Consider the following 15503-nt stretch of genomic DNA (forward strand, 5'->3'; position numbering starts at 1 on the left):
GCCCTTAAAGTCGGTCTCCGACCCAGAAAGTTTCGAGAAACAATCGCAGTCACTAAGCCGAAGACATTGGAGGAATTCCGAGAAAGGGCAGCTGGACAGATGGAGATTGAAGAACTCTGCGAAGCCGAAAGAACAGAAAGGAAACAAGCTCGGAAGGAGGAAGACAGGACCATAAGATCGGTAAGCACTACAGAATCAAGGAAGCCATTCAAGCTCACCCCAAAATTTGACAACTATACCAAACTCAACACAAAGAGAGAAAGAATAATCAAAGATATCCTCAACGTCAAAATTATAAAACCTCCAGCACGAGCGGAAAGTTACCAGGATCAACGATTTGTGGATAGGAGCAAACACTGTGCTTTCCATCAGAAATACGGGCACACAACAGACGAATGCGTGATCGCCAAGGACTTACTAGATAGGTTGGCTCGGCAAGGCCTCTTGGACAAATATGTAGAAGGAAGAAGAAAAACTAAAGACACACGAGACTGAGAAGAGCGCTGGCAAACCCCGAAAGAAAGAGATGACAACAAATGGTCAAACCCTAATCCGCCAAAAGGGATCATCAACTGCATATCTGGGGGATTTGCCGGGGGAAGCGAGACAGTCTCGGCGCGCAAACGAAGCTACCACGCAATGCTGGCAATCGAAGGAACAGTGCCACAAAGTAATAAGGATGCAACCGACCTTAAAATCACCTTCAGCCAGGCAGACATATCCTCGGCCATTCCGAACTTGGACGATCCGGTGATAATTTCCTTCGAAACAGGCGACCTATCAGTAAGAAAAGTCCTATTGGACCCAGGTAGTAGTGCAGATGTTCTTTTCTACTCAACTTTTCTTAAAATGAGCTTATCTGAAAAAGCAATGCAACCCTCATCCGGGGAATCGGTAGGATTCTCTGGAGAAAGGGTCCCACTTAAAGGTTATATATGGCTAAAAACAACACTGGGGAACACTCCACTATCACGAACTGTGGATGTACAATATCTTATCATTGATTGCCCCAGTCCTTACAATATTATTCTCGAAAGACCAGCTCTGAACACGTTCAGGGCAGTGGTATCGGCCTTTCATTTATCCGTTAAGTTTCAGGCACAGGATGGCGAGATTGCAACAATCCATTCAGATCGCCAACAAGCTCGGCAGTGCTACAATGCAAGCTTAAAAAAGTCAGATACAAGGCAAAAATATCAACAAGAGGTCAAGGCAATTCACAGCACGAGCGAAGTACTGTCCCTGGCGGAACTCGACCCTCGGAAGGACACCGAAGAAAGACCCCAACCAGCAGATGAGCTTCAGAAAGTTCCCCTGACGTCAAAACCAGAACGATTCACCTACATTGGCCAAGCACTCGAAGGACAAGAACAATTGGAGCTTATAAAGGTACTACAAGACAATGCCGACCTATTTGCCTGAACACCTGCGGATATGCCAGGCATAGATCCGAACATCATTTGCCACAAGCTCACCATTGATAGGACGATCCAACCTATAGCTCAAAAGAAAAGGAACCTCGGAGCAGAAAAAGCAAAGGCAACCCTAGAAGAAACTAAAAAGTTACTCAGCGCCGACTTCATCAGAGAAATCCGCTTCACCACGTGGCTCTCAAACGTGGTCCTGGTAAGAAAAAATTCAGGTAAATGGCGCATGTGCATCGACTTTACAAACCTCAACAAGGCATGTCCAAAAGATTCCTACCCACTGCCATGTATTGATAAGCTTGTTGACAATGCATCAGGTTTCAAAAGCTTAAGCTTCATGAATGCATATTCTGGTTACAACCAGATCCTTATGCATCCAGAAGACTAGAGCAAAACAGCCTTTATAACTGAACATAGAAATTTTTGTTATAGAGTAATGCCATTTGGTCTAAAGAATGCAGGTGCAACATACCAGCGACTAATGGACAAGGTATTCCACCAACAGATAGGTCGGAACATGGAAATCTATGAGGACGATATGGTCGCTAAGACCACGCCAGAGAGATCCCACTGTGAAGACCTCAAAGAAATATTCAATCAGATCCGAGCATATAACATGAGACTCAACCCAGAGAAATGTGCCTTTGGGGTACAAGGAGGCAAGTTCTTCAAATTTATGCTGACCTCACGAGGGATCGAAGCAAACCCTGAAAAGTGTGATGCGATACTTAACATGGCAAGTCCGAAAACAATGAAGGAGGTGCAACAACTAGCAGGAAGGGTAGCCGCCTTGTCACGATTTTTACCAGCAGTGTCGAGCTAATCATATCACTTCTTCCAGGTGATATCAAAGAATAAAAATTTTGAGTGGACAAAGAAATGCGAAATGGCATTCGTCGAACTTAAAGACCTCCTATCATCAGCACCAGTGTTACAAAGCCCGGAAGCCGATAAACCTTTATACTTATATTTATTTGTTTCCAATTATTCCATAAGCTCGGTTCTCATCACTGAGACAGGAAAGACACAAAAGCCTGTATACTTCGTCAGCAAAGTTATGCAACCAACAGAACGAAGATATCCAAAAATAGAGCAGCTGGCCTTAACACTAGTAACAACAGCAAAAAGACTTAGACACTACTTTCAGAGCCACACAATAATTGTAAGGACGAACCAACCATTGAGGCAAATATTAACAAAACCAGAGCTGGCAGGACGGTTGACCAAGTGGTCTATTGAACTTTCTGAGTTCGATATCCAATTTCAGTCAAGGCCAGCTTTAAAGTCACAAATCCTTGCAAACTTCGCTTTTGAACTCACACCTGATGAGCACCAACACAGCCAGACTTGGGAATTACATGTGGATGGAGCATCAAACCGAGAAGGAAGCAGAGCCAGGATAGTACTAAAGGAAGGAGACATAGTGATGACTGAGCAATCTTTACAATTTCACTTCTCGGCAAGCAACAATCAAGCCAAATACGAGGCGCTCATAGCAGGACTTAAGCTCGTCTTCAGCCTTCAAGTACAGAGCCTAACAGTATATTGTGATTCCCTATTGGTGGTTCAATAAATCAAGGGAGAATTCCAGGTAAAAGATCCTTTGTTAGAGCAGTATTGGCTCATAGCAAAGGATCTCATTTCAAAACTTGATAAATTCGTCATATTACATGTGCATGGAGAAAAGAACATTAGAGCAGACATATTATCTAAACTTGTCGCCACTAGGGCTAGTACACAAACATCGGCTCTATCACAACTTACACTAGAAAAACCCAGCATTGAGTCACTATGCATAATGAGCATCACTCACACAGATGATTGGAGAATACCCTATATTGAATATATTAATACTGGTATTATTCCTAGATATGAGACTAACCCTCAAAATTTCAAACGAAAGGCAAGTCTCTTTACAACTGTCACAGGAGAACTATACAGGCGAGAGTTTTCACATCCATTGCTGAAATGCCTCGGCAGAAACGAAGCAAATGAAGTCATGAATGAGATCCACGAAGGTGTATGTGGAAACCATATAGGAGGACGAGCTTTGGCAGCAAAGATTATCCGAATAGGATATTACTGGCCGACCATAAAAAGGGACTGCATCACGAAAGTAAAAACCTGTGACAACTGTCAAAAGCGTGCCGCTATCTCAATGAAGCCCGCCGAGGTAATGCACAGTATGAAGGTAAGTTGGCCTTTCTACAGATGGGGCTCGATATACTCGGCCCATTTCCAATAGCACCCAGACAGGTAAAATTCCTTTTGGTTTCAATAGATTATTTCTCAAAATGGATAAAAGCACTGCCACTAGCAAAAATAACGGATAAGAAGGTACGCTCTTTCATATGGAAAAATATTATATGTCGGTTTGGAATACCAAAGGAGATAATATCGGATAACGGTAGACAATTTACAGATAACAAACTGGCATCATTTTTGAAAAATTTTAACATACAGCATCATTTTAGCTCGGTCCAACACCCACAAAGCAATGGGCAGGCCGAAGCTGCTAACAAAGTAATACTGCAGGCAATGAGAAAAAAGCTCAACGATGTGAAAGGAGAATGGGCAGAATTAATCCCAGAAATATTATGGAACTATAATATGACAATACAGTCAACCCAGGTGAAACACCGTTCAAACTAGTTTACGGATCACAATCACTAATTCCAATTGAAGTCGACATTCCTACCCTCAGAACCGAGCTATACAATCAACAACAAAATGCCAACATAAGAAACGCCGAGCTTGATCTTGCCGAGGAAGATCGAGATATCGCCGCTATCAAGCAAAAAGCCATAAAGCAGATAATTGAAAGAAGGCACAATAAAAAGGTGGTGCCAAGAACACTCGATGTCGGAGACCTCGTCCTCAGACGAACAGAGGAAGCTAAGCAACCTCCATCACACGGTAAGCTCGCCGCAAATTGGGAGGGACCATTCCGGAAACTTATACACTTATACACTTAGCGAATGAAGGTACTCTTTTTCTCCCTGAGGTTTTTTCCCAAATAAGGGTTTTTACCTAAGGAGGGTTTTAACGAGGCCAAACGGCCAATATATCAAGTATTAAAATCAGACTTATGTGTATATCATTAAACAATCTGATTTCTATTTTCTATCTTCATCTTATTTTACTTTCAAATGCAAAAGACATTCAACTACGCATTATATATAGTCAAAACAGCAAACATTGTCAAAGCGACCCAACCTCGGTCTATTCAAACAAAAGATGCTTAAGTTTAAGACATCGAACCAAAAAACCATGAACAATTACTAGTTAAAAGCTAACTGGTTAGCTAAAGCACAAAGTCGTCTTTCTCTTTCATTTTCGCTGCAGCATTTATAACAACGTCGTCTTTCTCTTTTAGAGACCTCTCCAGTTCAGCAATTCTCTCCTTATAAGCCTTCTCCAACTCGACAATCCTATCCACAGCCACCTGCTGCTAGGCACCGATAAGTTCAGTCATCCGACCAGCGCACATCAGGCGCGAAGCAACAATCTATGAAACACCAACCACATAATTTCGGTTAATGAGATGATACAAACAGAATAAACAAAAGAAGCTGAGAACATAATATTAACCTGAATAAACTTCCCTAAACCCTCCACCTAATCCGGCAAGTCATGAGCATATCACCAGGGTATTGAGACACCCTACCGGAAAGCTCGGCAAACGGGAACTGATTGCTCTACAACGAATGAGAACTTGTACCCAGGATGAAGCCATGCAATCTCTTCTGCCTATCGAACACAGACTTACCAGTTCCAACAGCTTCTCTATCACCTTCAAAAATCACTTCTACAGATTTCTCAGCATCATCCCTCTTCCTCTTAAAAGAAGACGCTGGCTGAGCAACAGACTGGGCAGCATCCCCACTGCCTTCCTTCGCGGCCTCAGGTGCATCCGTAACCTTTTCCTTTTTCTTCTTAAGGAAGGACTGAAAACGCGACAGGTCGAGGAGAGGAACTCGTCCAGCTACACAGAACAACGAAAGTCAAATTAAACAAAACATATGAAGAACAAAACAAAAATCCAAACATTACCTATATAGGCCTTCAAACCCTCACTATCACCTGAATCGTGATAACGAAGAACCTCAGGGATAGACAAACACTTCCCATCAACAAAACACCCTACCAAAAAATCTAACACCCACTCTTCCTCTTCACTCCGTTCAACAGCCTCGAGAATCTGGCACGGATCCGAACACCAGTAGAGATGAAATCTCTCTGTCAGCTCATCATCCAGATAGAAAGGGTACTCGGCCTCGACTGACCGCACTTTCACAAACAAAGACTTAAAATTTTTAAAAGAGAATTTATAAAGCAGGAAAAGGGAACGCCCTGGAAAACTGCTCAAACATACCCACAACCCCTTCCGAATCCCTTTTGACTGCAATAGCGAGAAAAATAAAGAAAGAGAACAAGGAAAAGACATAAACTCCATTAAACACTGAAAAGCACAAAGAAAGCCCAAGAATTCGGGTGTAACTGAGAAGGCGCGCAATTGAGTTGAGTCAACACGTCGCACTCAAAAGCAGAAAAAAGGAAGCTTATTCACACCAAGTTCCATAAAGCAAGGAGTATACATGTAAAAGTACTGCCAATCCCCCTCCTCTCAAAAATCCTATTGTCACTAGAACAGTAAAGTAACTCAACGCCCACACTAGAACCCTCTTTAACCACCCGCAAACCCTCGAGCTCACACATAGACTCAGCATCAATATACGACGAAGACCGAGTCCTAACGTCATCATGAACCCAATGGTATGTGTTATCTTTCTTCTCTTCAACAGCCATTTTCTTATCTTTCTCTTTCGCCATTTCAAAAGCAAAAACAACCGTAAACTTAGAAGGGAACTAACCTTTAGAAGTCATAGTGGAGGTTAAACAGGTAGAATGTGAAGCAGCGGAATGTCAATTCCAAGCCAGCAATCAGATATTATTGTAAAGCCCACTAACTTAGTGGGTACACTAATTGATAACCGTTGAGGACATTGAAAACCCAAAAAGCGGAGGGACGCATTAATCACAGTGTATTTCACAACGTAGAAAACTCCTTGACTTCCTTTCAAGCAATATATCTTCTTAACGCCAAAGGGGCCCAATATCCACAAAAAAAACTACAGTATATACACATAATCAATGCGCGCGGGAAAGCTTACAGAAGGCCAAATACACAAAGCTTGCGTGTCACTTGAAGCACAGAGCCAGACAAGCTTGGGGGCTATGACGTGTACCCCGAAAGCTCAGTAACAAATCCCACTACCCTAACTGACCACAAAATCTGGAAACGAGCAAGCAGAACTAAAACCATAATTTGACCACAATCACGCACAAGTCAAACACCATTCCTAGCCGTTACCAACAACAACGGAACTTACTATCTAAACCGAAGATATCGGAAACAAACAAACAGAAGATAACACTTCACTCATCTATAAAATGAGACCAAATAGCTCAGAGAAAAACATGTCACAAATACACTCTCACTCATTTAACCGCATTAATTTTTTAAACACTCTTATTGACTTGAGCGTCAGAGTGCTTTTTGCAGGTGCACCTGCCGCCACGTTTTGCAGTGCCGAGGTCAGTTCCGAAGGCTGCTTCCAGGACTATGCATAGCTCTCCCTAAAACCAAGCAGTCGCGAAAGGAATAATACACCTCGGTTGAGCAAGAACGGAATAGGTATGTAACTCAAATCCACTATTTCATCATATTAATATGTGATGTAAATTGAATCCGATCTATAATCACCTCTATAAAATTTTAGTTAAATTTCGCTGAATTTAATTTTTCTAAATTAGAATTCATATTAAAACTTAGATATTAAAATAATTAATAATTAATCACTATTAAAATAATATTATAAAAAAATGACTGTTAGTACATCAAATTATATTATATATTATGTGTAATTATGTATATTAAAAATTAATTATTAATCAATTACTTTTATATATATAATACAAAATATATATTAAATATATGTAAAATGACATATAAATACATACAAACATAAATGATTTATTTGGTAACTGTTTTTAAAGGTTCATATAATATTTTTGTTAATACAAAAAAGAACCTAATATGAATAAGAATCTGAATGGATTATTGGAAACATACTAATAGGGTATAATAATTTAATCTTAAGTTTTTAACTATAATATTTAATTCAACGGACCAAAAATATGTTTCGACTTCTCGCATCAAAAATAGATCTCATATGATATATTACATTAACAATTGATAGATATTTAATTTAACTCTTAAAAAACTTTTTGCTTATTTATTTTCAGGATAACATCTTTTAAAACGATGTATCAAATCAAGTGAAAAGTGCAATACCAATTACACTGGAACCATTCTAATGAAAATTATAAACGACTTAAATTGTTGATTTAATTATAATTGAACTTTTTAATTAAAAAATTATAGTTATACCCCTGCTTTTTTCATATGATCCAACTGTTTTTTGTAACATAAATTTCAACTCTCCGATTAGATAGCGATATTTATAGATTTTAAATTTAAATATATAGTAAATAAACTGAAAAAAATTCACCGAGATAAAAGTCGAAAAAAACTGAAAACAAATCCACCTATAAATGATAAGAAAGTGAATCAATCAATCAATCAGAAATTATATGATCCACCTTGGATATAAATACTTGAATAGGCAGCCGTTAAACTGAAACTAAATTAATCAGCAGAACTAATTTCCAGAATTAAATGCTTAATTTGGTTAATTAAACATAGACGCCATGTTGGACTCAATTGACCTCTGAATAAGTGTCTTCCTTCGTTCTCCATCCAATCAACGCCAATTCTCTTCTTTACCCACTCGCTCTCCGTCATCCCCGGCCACCGTATCCGGCGGAGAGCCGCCCTTCTCCCATCGTCCCTGTAAAGCTCGCCGCTTGGCGTTGCTATTTCTAGGCTTCATCGATATGAACGCGGTCTTCAATAAGCTACGCAGTTTGGACGCATACCCAAAAGTCAATGAAGATTTCTACAACCGCACACTTTCCGGCGGTGTCGTCACCATCGTCTCCGTCGCCGTCATGCTCTTCCTTTTCATCTCCGAGCTAAGTATGATCCCGTGTCCTCTCTTCCTTTTTTTTCTTGGGCGGTGGGTAGGAGGGGGTTTATTGTTTTAATTTTGGTAAAGGTTGAAACTTTGGATTGTTTTGGCTACCTGGTTGGAAAAATGCTCAGAAATTTAGAAGGGAAAATTTTGAGTTATACGGATTTAGGTTCCGGAGGTGTTTAGTAACATCGTGTGAATTTTATGGTTTGATTGGCTATTTTGTTGCATTGAGGATTGAGCTGAACTTGAAATGTTTCATTATTCAGTGGGAGAGCTTATAAAAGAGGTATTTTTATCTTTGGGGGTGCAATGGTAGCTTAATTTTTGTTCTCCCCTTGCCTTTCTTCCGGCAAAATGATACTTTTTGTATGTTGATTTATACATTTTGCCATTACTTCATTCAAATTAATTGCTGAGAGTACCAAGGCAATGAAGGATCTAATTGCTTGGATTTGATTATGTAGTTAATGTTATGGATTAGCATGAGAATGGGTTTGTTCAAGCTTTCACTTTCTTAGTTGTTGCATTGATCTGCTTCTGATAACCCGGATCTTTGATATACGTTATCAGCTATTGGCTCAAGGGTTTAGTGTTACATATCTTGAGCCAGTCATCGAATGCTACTCTCTTTATCAGTTTATCCACTTAAGCTTATTTTTCTGCAGTTTATCCACTAGCTTCTTATTCAATACTAGTTTAAGGATATAAGTTACAGATTTAATCTTATAATGTCATCCTTTTATGTGATTGCAGGTTTATACCTTTATACTGTTACCGAGAGTCAGCTTTTGGTGGATACTTCTAGAGGAGAAACCTTACACATCAATGTACTTATCATCTATATACTTTGCCCATCAATATGTTTATTATTTATATGTTTCTGCTATAACTTTTGTAGCTGTATCCAGGTTTCCATATTTTATGTCAACTCTATGGATATGTCATGGTTCATGAGTTATTCATGATTATTTCTTATTAGTTTGGTGGTTTATTGTTGAGAAAATGCCTAAATGCAATTATTCCAAAACCTTCTTTTAGAAAACTAAAAATAATGTTGTGAGTTGGAGATTTTCTTTGTAACATTTTTATTTGGCGATTTTGATAGCATTAGTTTTGACCTTGTATATACTTTTAAGGAGTTCTAATTTGATTGTTTTTCTTGCCCTTGAAACTGCAGTTTGATGTCACTTTTCCTTATGTTAGATGCTCAATGCTCAGTTTAGATGCAATGGATATTAGCGGCGAGCAGCACCTTGATATAGTATGTAATGCTTAAATTTTCAGATAAGCAATTCTATGCGGATATGAAGATTTATTTATTATTTGCATTCTCTCTAATTATCTACCTTTCTGCCTCATGTTTATATTATTCTCACAGTATTCTGATTATTTTATATAAAAAATCTATTCTTATTATTACTGAAATACTTCCTTTTCTCAGAGACATAATATCATGAAAAAAAGAATTGATTCTCATGGCAATGTGGTAGAAGTGAAGCAGGATGGAATTGGTGCACCAAAGGTTAGCTTAAATACTTCAGCTCTTTTTCGCTGCACAATGATTGCTTGTGTCTATACTATAAAAATTTGATCATTCTGGTATTCACGTTACTTCTGATTTGGTTTAAATGCTTGGAAATGGAAGGCATTATGCTTATGTTTCTTTTATGGATATGGATATGAATGACTGGTAGGAAGTGCAACATGAAACAGAAGATACTAAAATATAAAATAATTTGACAACAAAATTATGTTTATACGTTTAATGTGTCCCTGATGAATTTACATTTCATATTGTAGATTGAGAGGCCCTTGCAGAAGCATGGTGGCAGACTAGGACATGATGAAGAGTATTGCGGTTCCTGTTTTGGTGCAGAAGAAGTAAAATTTATGATTCAATATCGTTTAATTTGGTCTTGTTATCTTATGGTTTTCTATTTACCTATTCCATGTATTTCATAACTACTTACACGTGCTTCCTCTCCATGTCTCTCTCATTTGCAGTCAGATGATCAATGTTGTAATTCTTGTGAAGAAGTGCGTGAAGCATACAGGAAAAAGGGATGGGCGCTGTCTAATATGGATTTGATTGACCAGGTTGGCTTGATTCTCATTTGATTACTTGATGTGCATGGTACACTGCAATCTTGTGAATTCAAATACCACACTTTATATTAAGAACTAAGAACTTAATAGTCAATGAGGAGGCTAATGACAGCAAAAACACCCTCTTGATATGCTCTGTGCAAACTTATTTGTGTTGCATTAGCAACAAATATTATTCAAGTGCAACCTTCTTATAAGCAGTAAATGCAATGTGCTGCTCATTTTAGAATTATCTCTCAATTAGCTGCAGTTGATGTTCCTTTATTTTAACAGTAAAGTTTCCTTGTTATATTTTCCTCTGGACAAATGACACATTGTATGTGTACGGTTTCCATGGTCTTGAAACCATAGTATTCTGACAATTTGATCTTGCTTGTAGTGCCAAAGAGAAGGCTACGTACAAAAGGTAAAGGATGAAGAAGGTGAAGGATGCAATATTCTTGGATCTCTTGAAGTTAATAAAGTGGCTGGAAACTTTCATTTTGCAACTGGAAAAAGCTTTCTTCAGTCAGCTATGTTTCTTGCTGATCTACTTGCTTTACAAGATAATCATCTAAATGTAAGACTGAACTTGATTTCTAATATCCCTTGTTTAAATAAAACACCAATTTAAACTTTGATAAAGTTCTAATGTTTGTATGGTGCAGATAAGTCATCAGATTAACAAATTAAGTTTTGGAGCCCACTTCCCCGGATTAGTAAATCCTCTTGATGGGTAATTCTTCTATCTGTCTCTAGAGTCATTATTTTCTGGTGATGAGGATACCATGCTCCATGTGTTTTCACATGCTTGAATCCGTAAATTTTGATGTAATGCCACTAAATGTAGTCCTCAATCAAATTATCTTTGCTTTATGCATTCACTATGTACACATCCATCTATCAAATGATTAGGCACCAAAAGGTTGTTCAACGCAGCTACACCAACTGAATGCTTCTTCCTATTTTCTCAACAAAAGGGGGAGAACAAGGGTAAACCACAAAGCTTCCACAGGCTTATAGCCAAGCAAACAAATCTAGTAGGATTGACATCATCTTGAAGATAGTTGTAGCCTCTAGAATAATTACAAAGATGGTTATATACACATTTTAATTAAAGAAGATAGGCTTTAGTAGTAAATGCAGTAACTTATTCATAATTGTTATGTACTGAAAATTTGATGTATGAGTTGTGTTATATTTGAAAGTTTTTTATTTTGTACTATCTTCTTTCCTTTGAGTGGGAGGTTATTTTATCATGTATTATACTTAGTGAATGACATTTATGAAAGAAAATGGCCTGACTAAATTTCTCATCTTCCAACCGTTTGAGCTCTCTAAATCGTTCTCTGCTTCTACTCCTTTGCAGGGTAAAATGGGTGCAAGGACCAAGTCATGGCATGTACCAGTATTTCGTAAAGGTTGGTATTATCTTGACATATTTTTATGATACTGATAATGATAAATTCTACTTATGTTTTACCTTTTATTTAATTATTTATTATCTTATATTTATATAATATTATGGATTATGTTCCTGATCATTTCTTGTTAGCTGTATTATCTAAAATGCAACTATTGTTTTTATAGACTAGCAACAACTAACGAATCTCAATTCTATCATGAGTTCATTACACAACAATAAGTTAATGATAAAACCTTTTCCTACATCAAATGACTTTATTGTGTGGTCTATCATAATTCATAAATCATTTCTATAAACAAGTCGTTAGATTTAAGTCCTTTTTGTTTCTTATCGATTTCATCTCTTTGTCTCCGTTTACCTCTAAATTATTGTATTATGTTCCATTTAATCTACTTTTCTTAGTGGAACATTCGCTAGTCTTCTTGGGACATGATCAAACCAAATAAACTGTTGACGCACTTGATGCTTGTTTGATAATTGATGTGTGTATACTGCAGGTGGTCCCTACAATATACAAAGACATTAGAGGCCATGTTACCTATTCAAATCAGGTACTGTCAAATATGAGAAATTTACCATCATTTGCATTGTTCCTTGGATAATGCCTAAGTTGCATAATAAATGTTATTGCACAGTATTCTGTGACTGAGCATTTCAAGAGTTCAGAGCAAGGTGCAGTCCCTGGAGTGTTCTTCTTTTATGACATATCACCAATTAAGGTAATACTGCTTAAAAAGTTAGATTATTTCATCCTCCTGTGATTATATTGGCACTGTTTTGCGCACTTTTGGTGCTCTTGTTAATTTGTTAGTTGTTATTCGATGAGCGCAGAAAAGGGTCAATCAAGGCCAATACTATTTACTTTTGTTTATTATTGACAGCCAATAATCAATACAAGTCCCTTTCTCCTCCCACCCTGAGGTTTATCTTTGTTAGTTAACTTACAAATAGATAAGTTTTTGCATTTTTGTCCCTTGCTTTTTCTTTCTTAATGTAATATGCAAATTAACTTGAATACCTGCTAATTGAAATTTGAAACTATAAAAAGCTTAGTTTACCTTGGACTAAAAAAAATTTAACAAGTAATCAACCATACTCTCTAAATTTGTTTGAGCTACCAACTTCAAATTAAAATTAATGTTTTTGAAATGTTAGATACTCAAATGAAGATGTCTTTATGTGAAAATTATAGTTAAGATATAGACGTGTTATATTAAGTAGTTTAGTAACATAGCAAAATATCTGATAGTTCTGAGCTATCATCTTCACTTAAATACATCTTCATGTAAGTATTTCAAAATATCTAACCTACACAACCTAACCTGAAAATACCATTGGGTGTGTAACATTGAATGGTAGGCTGTGATGCATGGCTAGTTCAAAGTTTCTATCATATCACATATGCTTCTGCATTCATGTTTTACATATCTCTCCAAAAATTTGTGAATAATAATTTGCTGTTTCTTTTAATCTTTTGGTAAATTAATGTGTTGTATGTTGCAGGTCATCTTTAAAGAGCAGCACATTCCATTCTTACATTTCTTGACCAGTGTTTGTGCAATTATTGGAGGTACATCCTTGTTCTTAGAGCTGGAAGTGAGTCAAGCCAGTTCGAGCTCGACTTGTTAATAGCTCGATAAGCTGAACTTGTGAGCCGAGTTTGAGCTTGGAATTGAGCTCATAAATTAAATAAGCCAAGCAATATAATTTTACATATATATTAATGTTCTTAATTATTTAAAATTTATAGTCATTTTTTATATATAATTTTGATATAGGATATAAATAAAAAATTTATAATTGATAGATAGACAATATATAAAATTGATCTTTTTTAATATTTTTTAATGTATATAAGTTATACTTTATTGATATAGAATTATAGATTATGTTCTTATTATTTGAGTCAACTCGTGAGTTTTCGTTGAGTCGAGCTTGAACTTACGAAATAGGCTCGATTGTTAATGAGTCGAGCCGTGTGCCAAGCTTAATTTTTGTGAGCCGAACTTAAAACTTAGCAAAAATCGAGTTCGGCTCAGTTCCAGCCCTATAATGTTCTCTCTCTCTCTCCAACTAATCCTATAAGATTCATGCATGCATCGTGAAACTTAGCAAAAGTGGACATGTATCATTTGATGTAGGTGTATTCACCGTGGCGGGAATAGTAGATTCATCCATATATTATGGTCAGAGAACAATAAAGAAAAAGATGGAGCTCGGCAAATATAGATAATCTGGTGACTAAGCTACGTTGAGTCTGGTTAATGGCATGCTTGGTGCTGCATCATGTTTCATCCGCATCCTTGTGCTAACATACACATCCAAGCAGAGCTGCTGATTCTCTCCATGAATGAAGTGTATTTTTTATATATATTTAATTTTGTTCTTTTGGTTTAGAGGAATTGAGGATTTTCCAAGTGTCCAAACTGAGAGATATTGGTTGGGATAATACATGATTTGATTATGCACAACAGAATTCTCATTTCTTGTAGTGTTATAGTAAACTAGGTTTAGAGTTACAATTTTAATCAACAAAATTCTTGGTAACAATTAACAAAGACTTTTGTCTATTAATTGAAACCTAAAAATCTGACGGATGTAAAAAAAAAAAATTTCCATGACTATTTACTAAAAGTAAAAATCAGTTATAATAAATTCACATTTCTATACTTGTAATCTTTTGTATATTAAATGACTATTTCAAGGATTAAATTGTCCCGGATTTAAGTTTTATTTTAGAATTTGAATTCTCTGACATGTGTTTGAGCAAGCGAATGAGTAGGTTGACCAACTGACTAATTGATTTTCTTTTAATCATACAAATAGTATGAGAATTTTATTGAATAACCATTTAAAAAAAATTATAATGATAGACTTTGGACCAAGTTCCCTAGAGTAGTGGTCGTTTAAGTGTTATGTGTCTGTTTGGGCCTTTGGCCCCGTTGACCATATAAAATTAAACTAATATATTCAAATTAAATTAACTTTCTTTACAAAAAAAAATCAATTTTAAATTAACTTTTTAAACAATAGCCAAAAAAATATCACTTTTACAAGTGCATATTATATGCTTCGGAACAAATTGAGAGATGCAATATATAATATGGTCAATTTGAGAGGAACTCATTATAATATAAACTCTATTCATTTAGTGATTATCCATCGGCAACTAAGTCGAGGATATAAAACGGTCTTCACACATGAAATTGCACAATGAGCAACTGATATATTGTCACCATTTTTCCCCTTTTCTTTTTCTTTAGAAGTGAGAAAAAAATGATTCCAAACCCAATCAGTACCGTATTCCTTTGATATCTGTCTAATATCATTAGAGATAGAAAAATTTTAACGACTCTTATGTAAAGAATGAATCATATTAGAAATATAATTATTTCTATAACTCTTTTTACCAACTTAAATTTTTGGAATAAGTATGTTTATGACAAATATGGTAGTACTCAAAGA

At 36.6% G+C, this 15503-nt stretch overlaps 2 protein-coding genes across 2 annotated transcripts; both read left to right on the forward strand.

The window, feature by feature from the left end:
• Positions 1-2313: 2313 nt before the first annotated feature.
• LOC107481528 (uncharacterized) lies at positions 2314-4402 on the forward strand. The gene is made up of 3 exons (XM_052258550.1): positions 2314-2952; positions 3007-3610; positions 4050-4402. Exons 1-3 carry the CDS (start codon positions 2314-2316, stop codon positions 4400-4402), a joined length of 1596 nt encoding a protein of 531 aa, XP_052114510.1.
• A 3797-nt stretch (positions 4403-8199) lies between these two features.
• Positions 8200-14523, forward strand: LOC107481761 (uncharacterized). Its single transcript, XM_016102070.3, has 13 exons — positions 8200-8529; positions 9281-9354; positions 9705-9788; positions 9969-10049; positions 10328-10408; positions 10532-10624; positions 11013-11192; positions 11281-11348; positions 11982-12033; positions 12536-12589; positions 12674-12757; positions 13542-13608; positions 14180-14523. Exons 1-13 carry the CDS (start codon positions 8388-8390, stop codon positions 14269-14271), a joined length of 1152 nt encoding a protein of 383 aa, XP_015957556.1. The 5' UTR covers positions 8200-8387; the 3' UTR covers positions 14272-14523.
• Positions 14524-15503: the final 980 nt, after the last annotated feature.

This window comes from Arachis duranensis, chromosome 3, assembly GCF_000817695.3.
Source record: "Arachis duranensis cultivar V14167 chromosome 3, aradu.V14167.gnm2.J7QH, whole genome shotgun sequence".
Lineage (NCBI taxonomy): Eukaryota > Viridiplantae > Streptophyta > Magnoliopsida > Fabales > Fabaceae > Arachis > Arachis duranensis.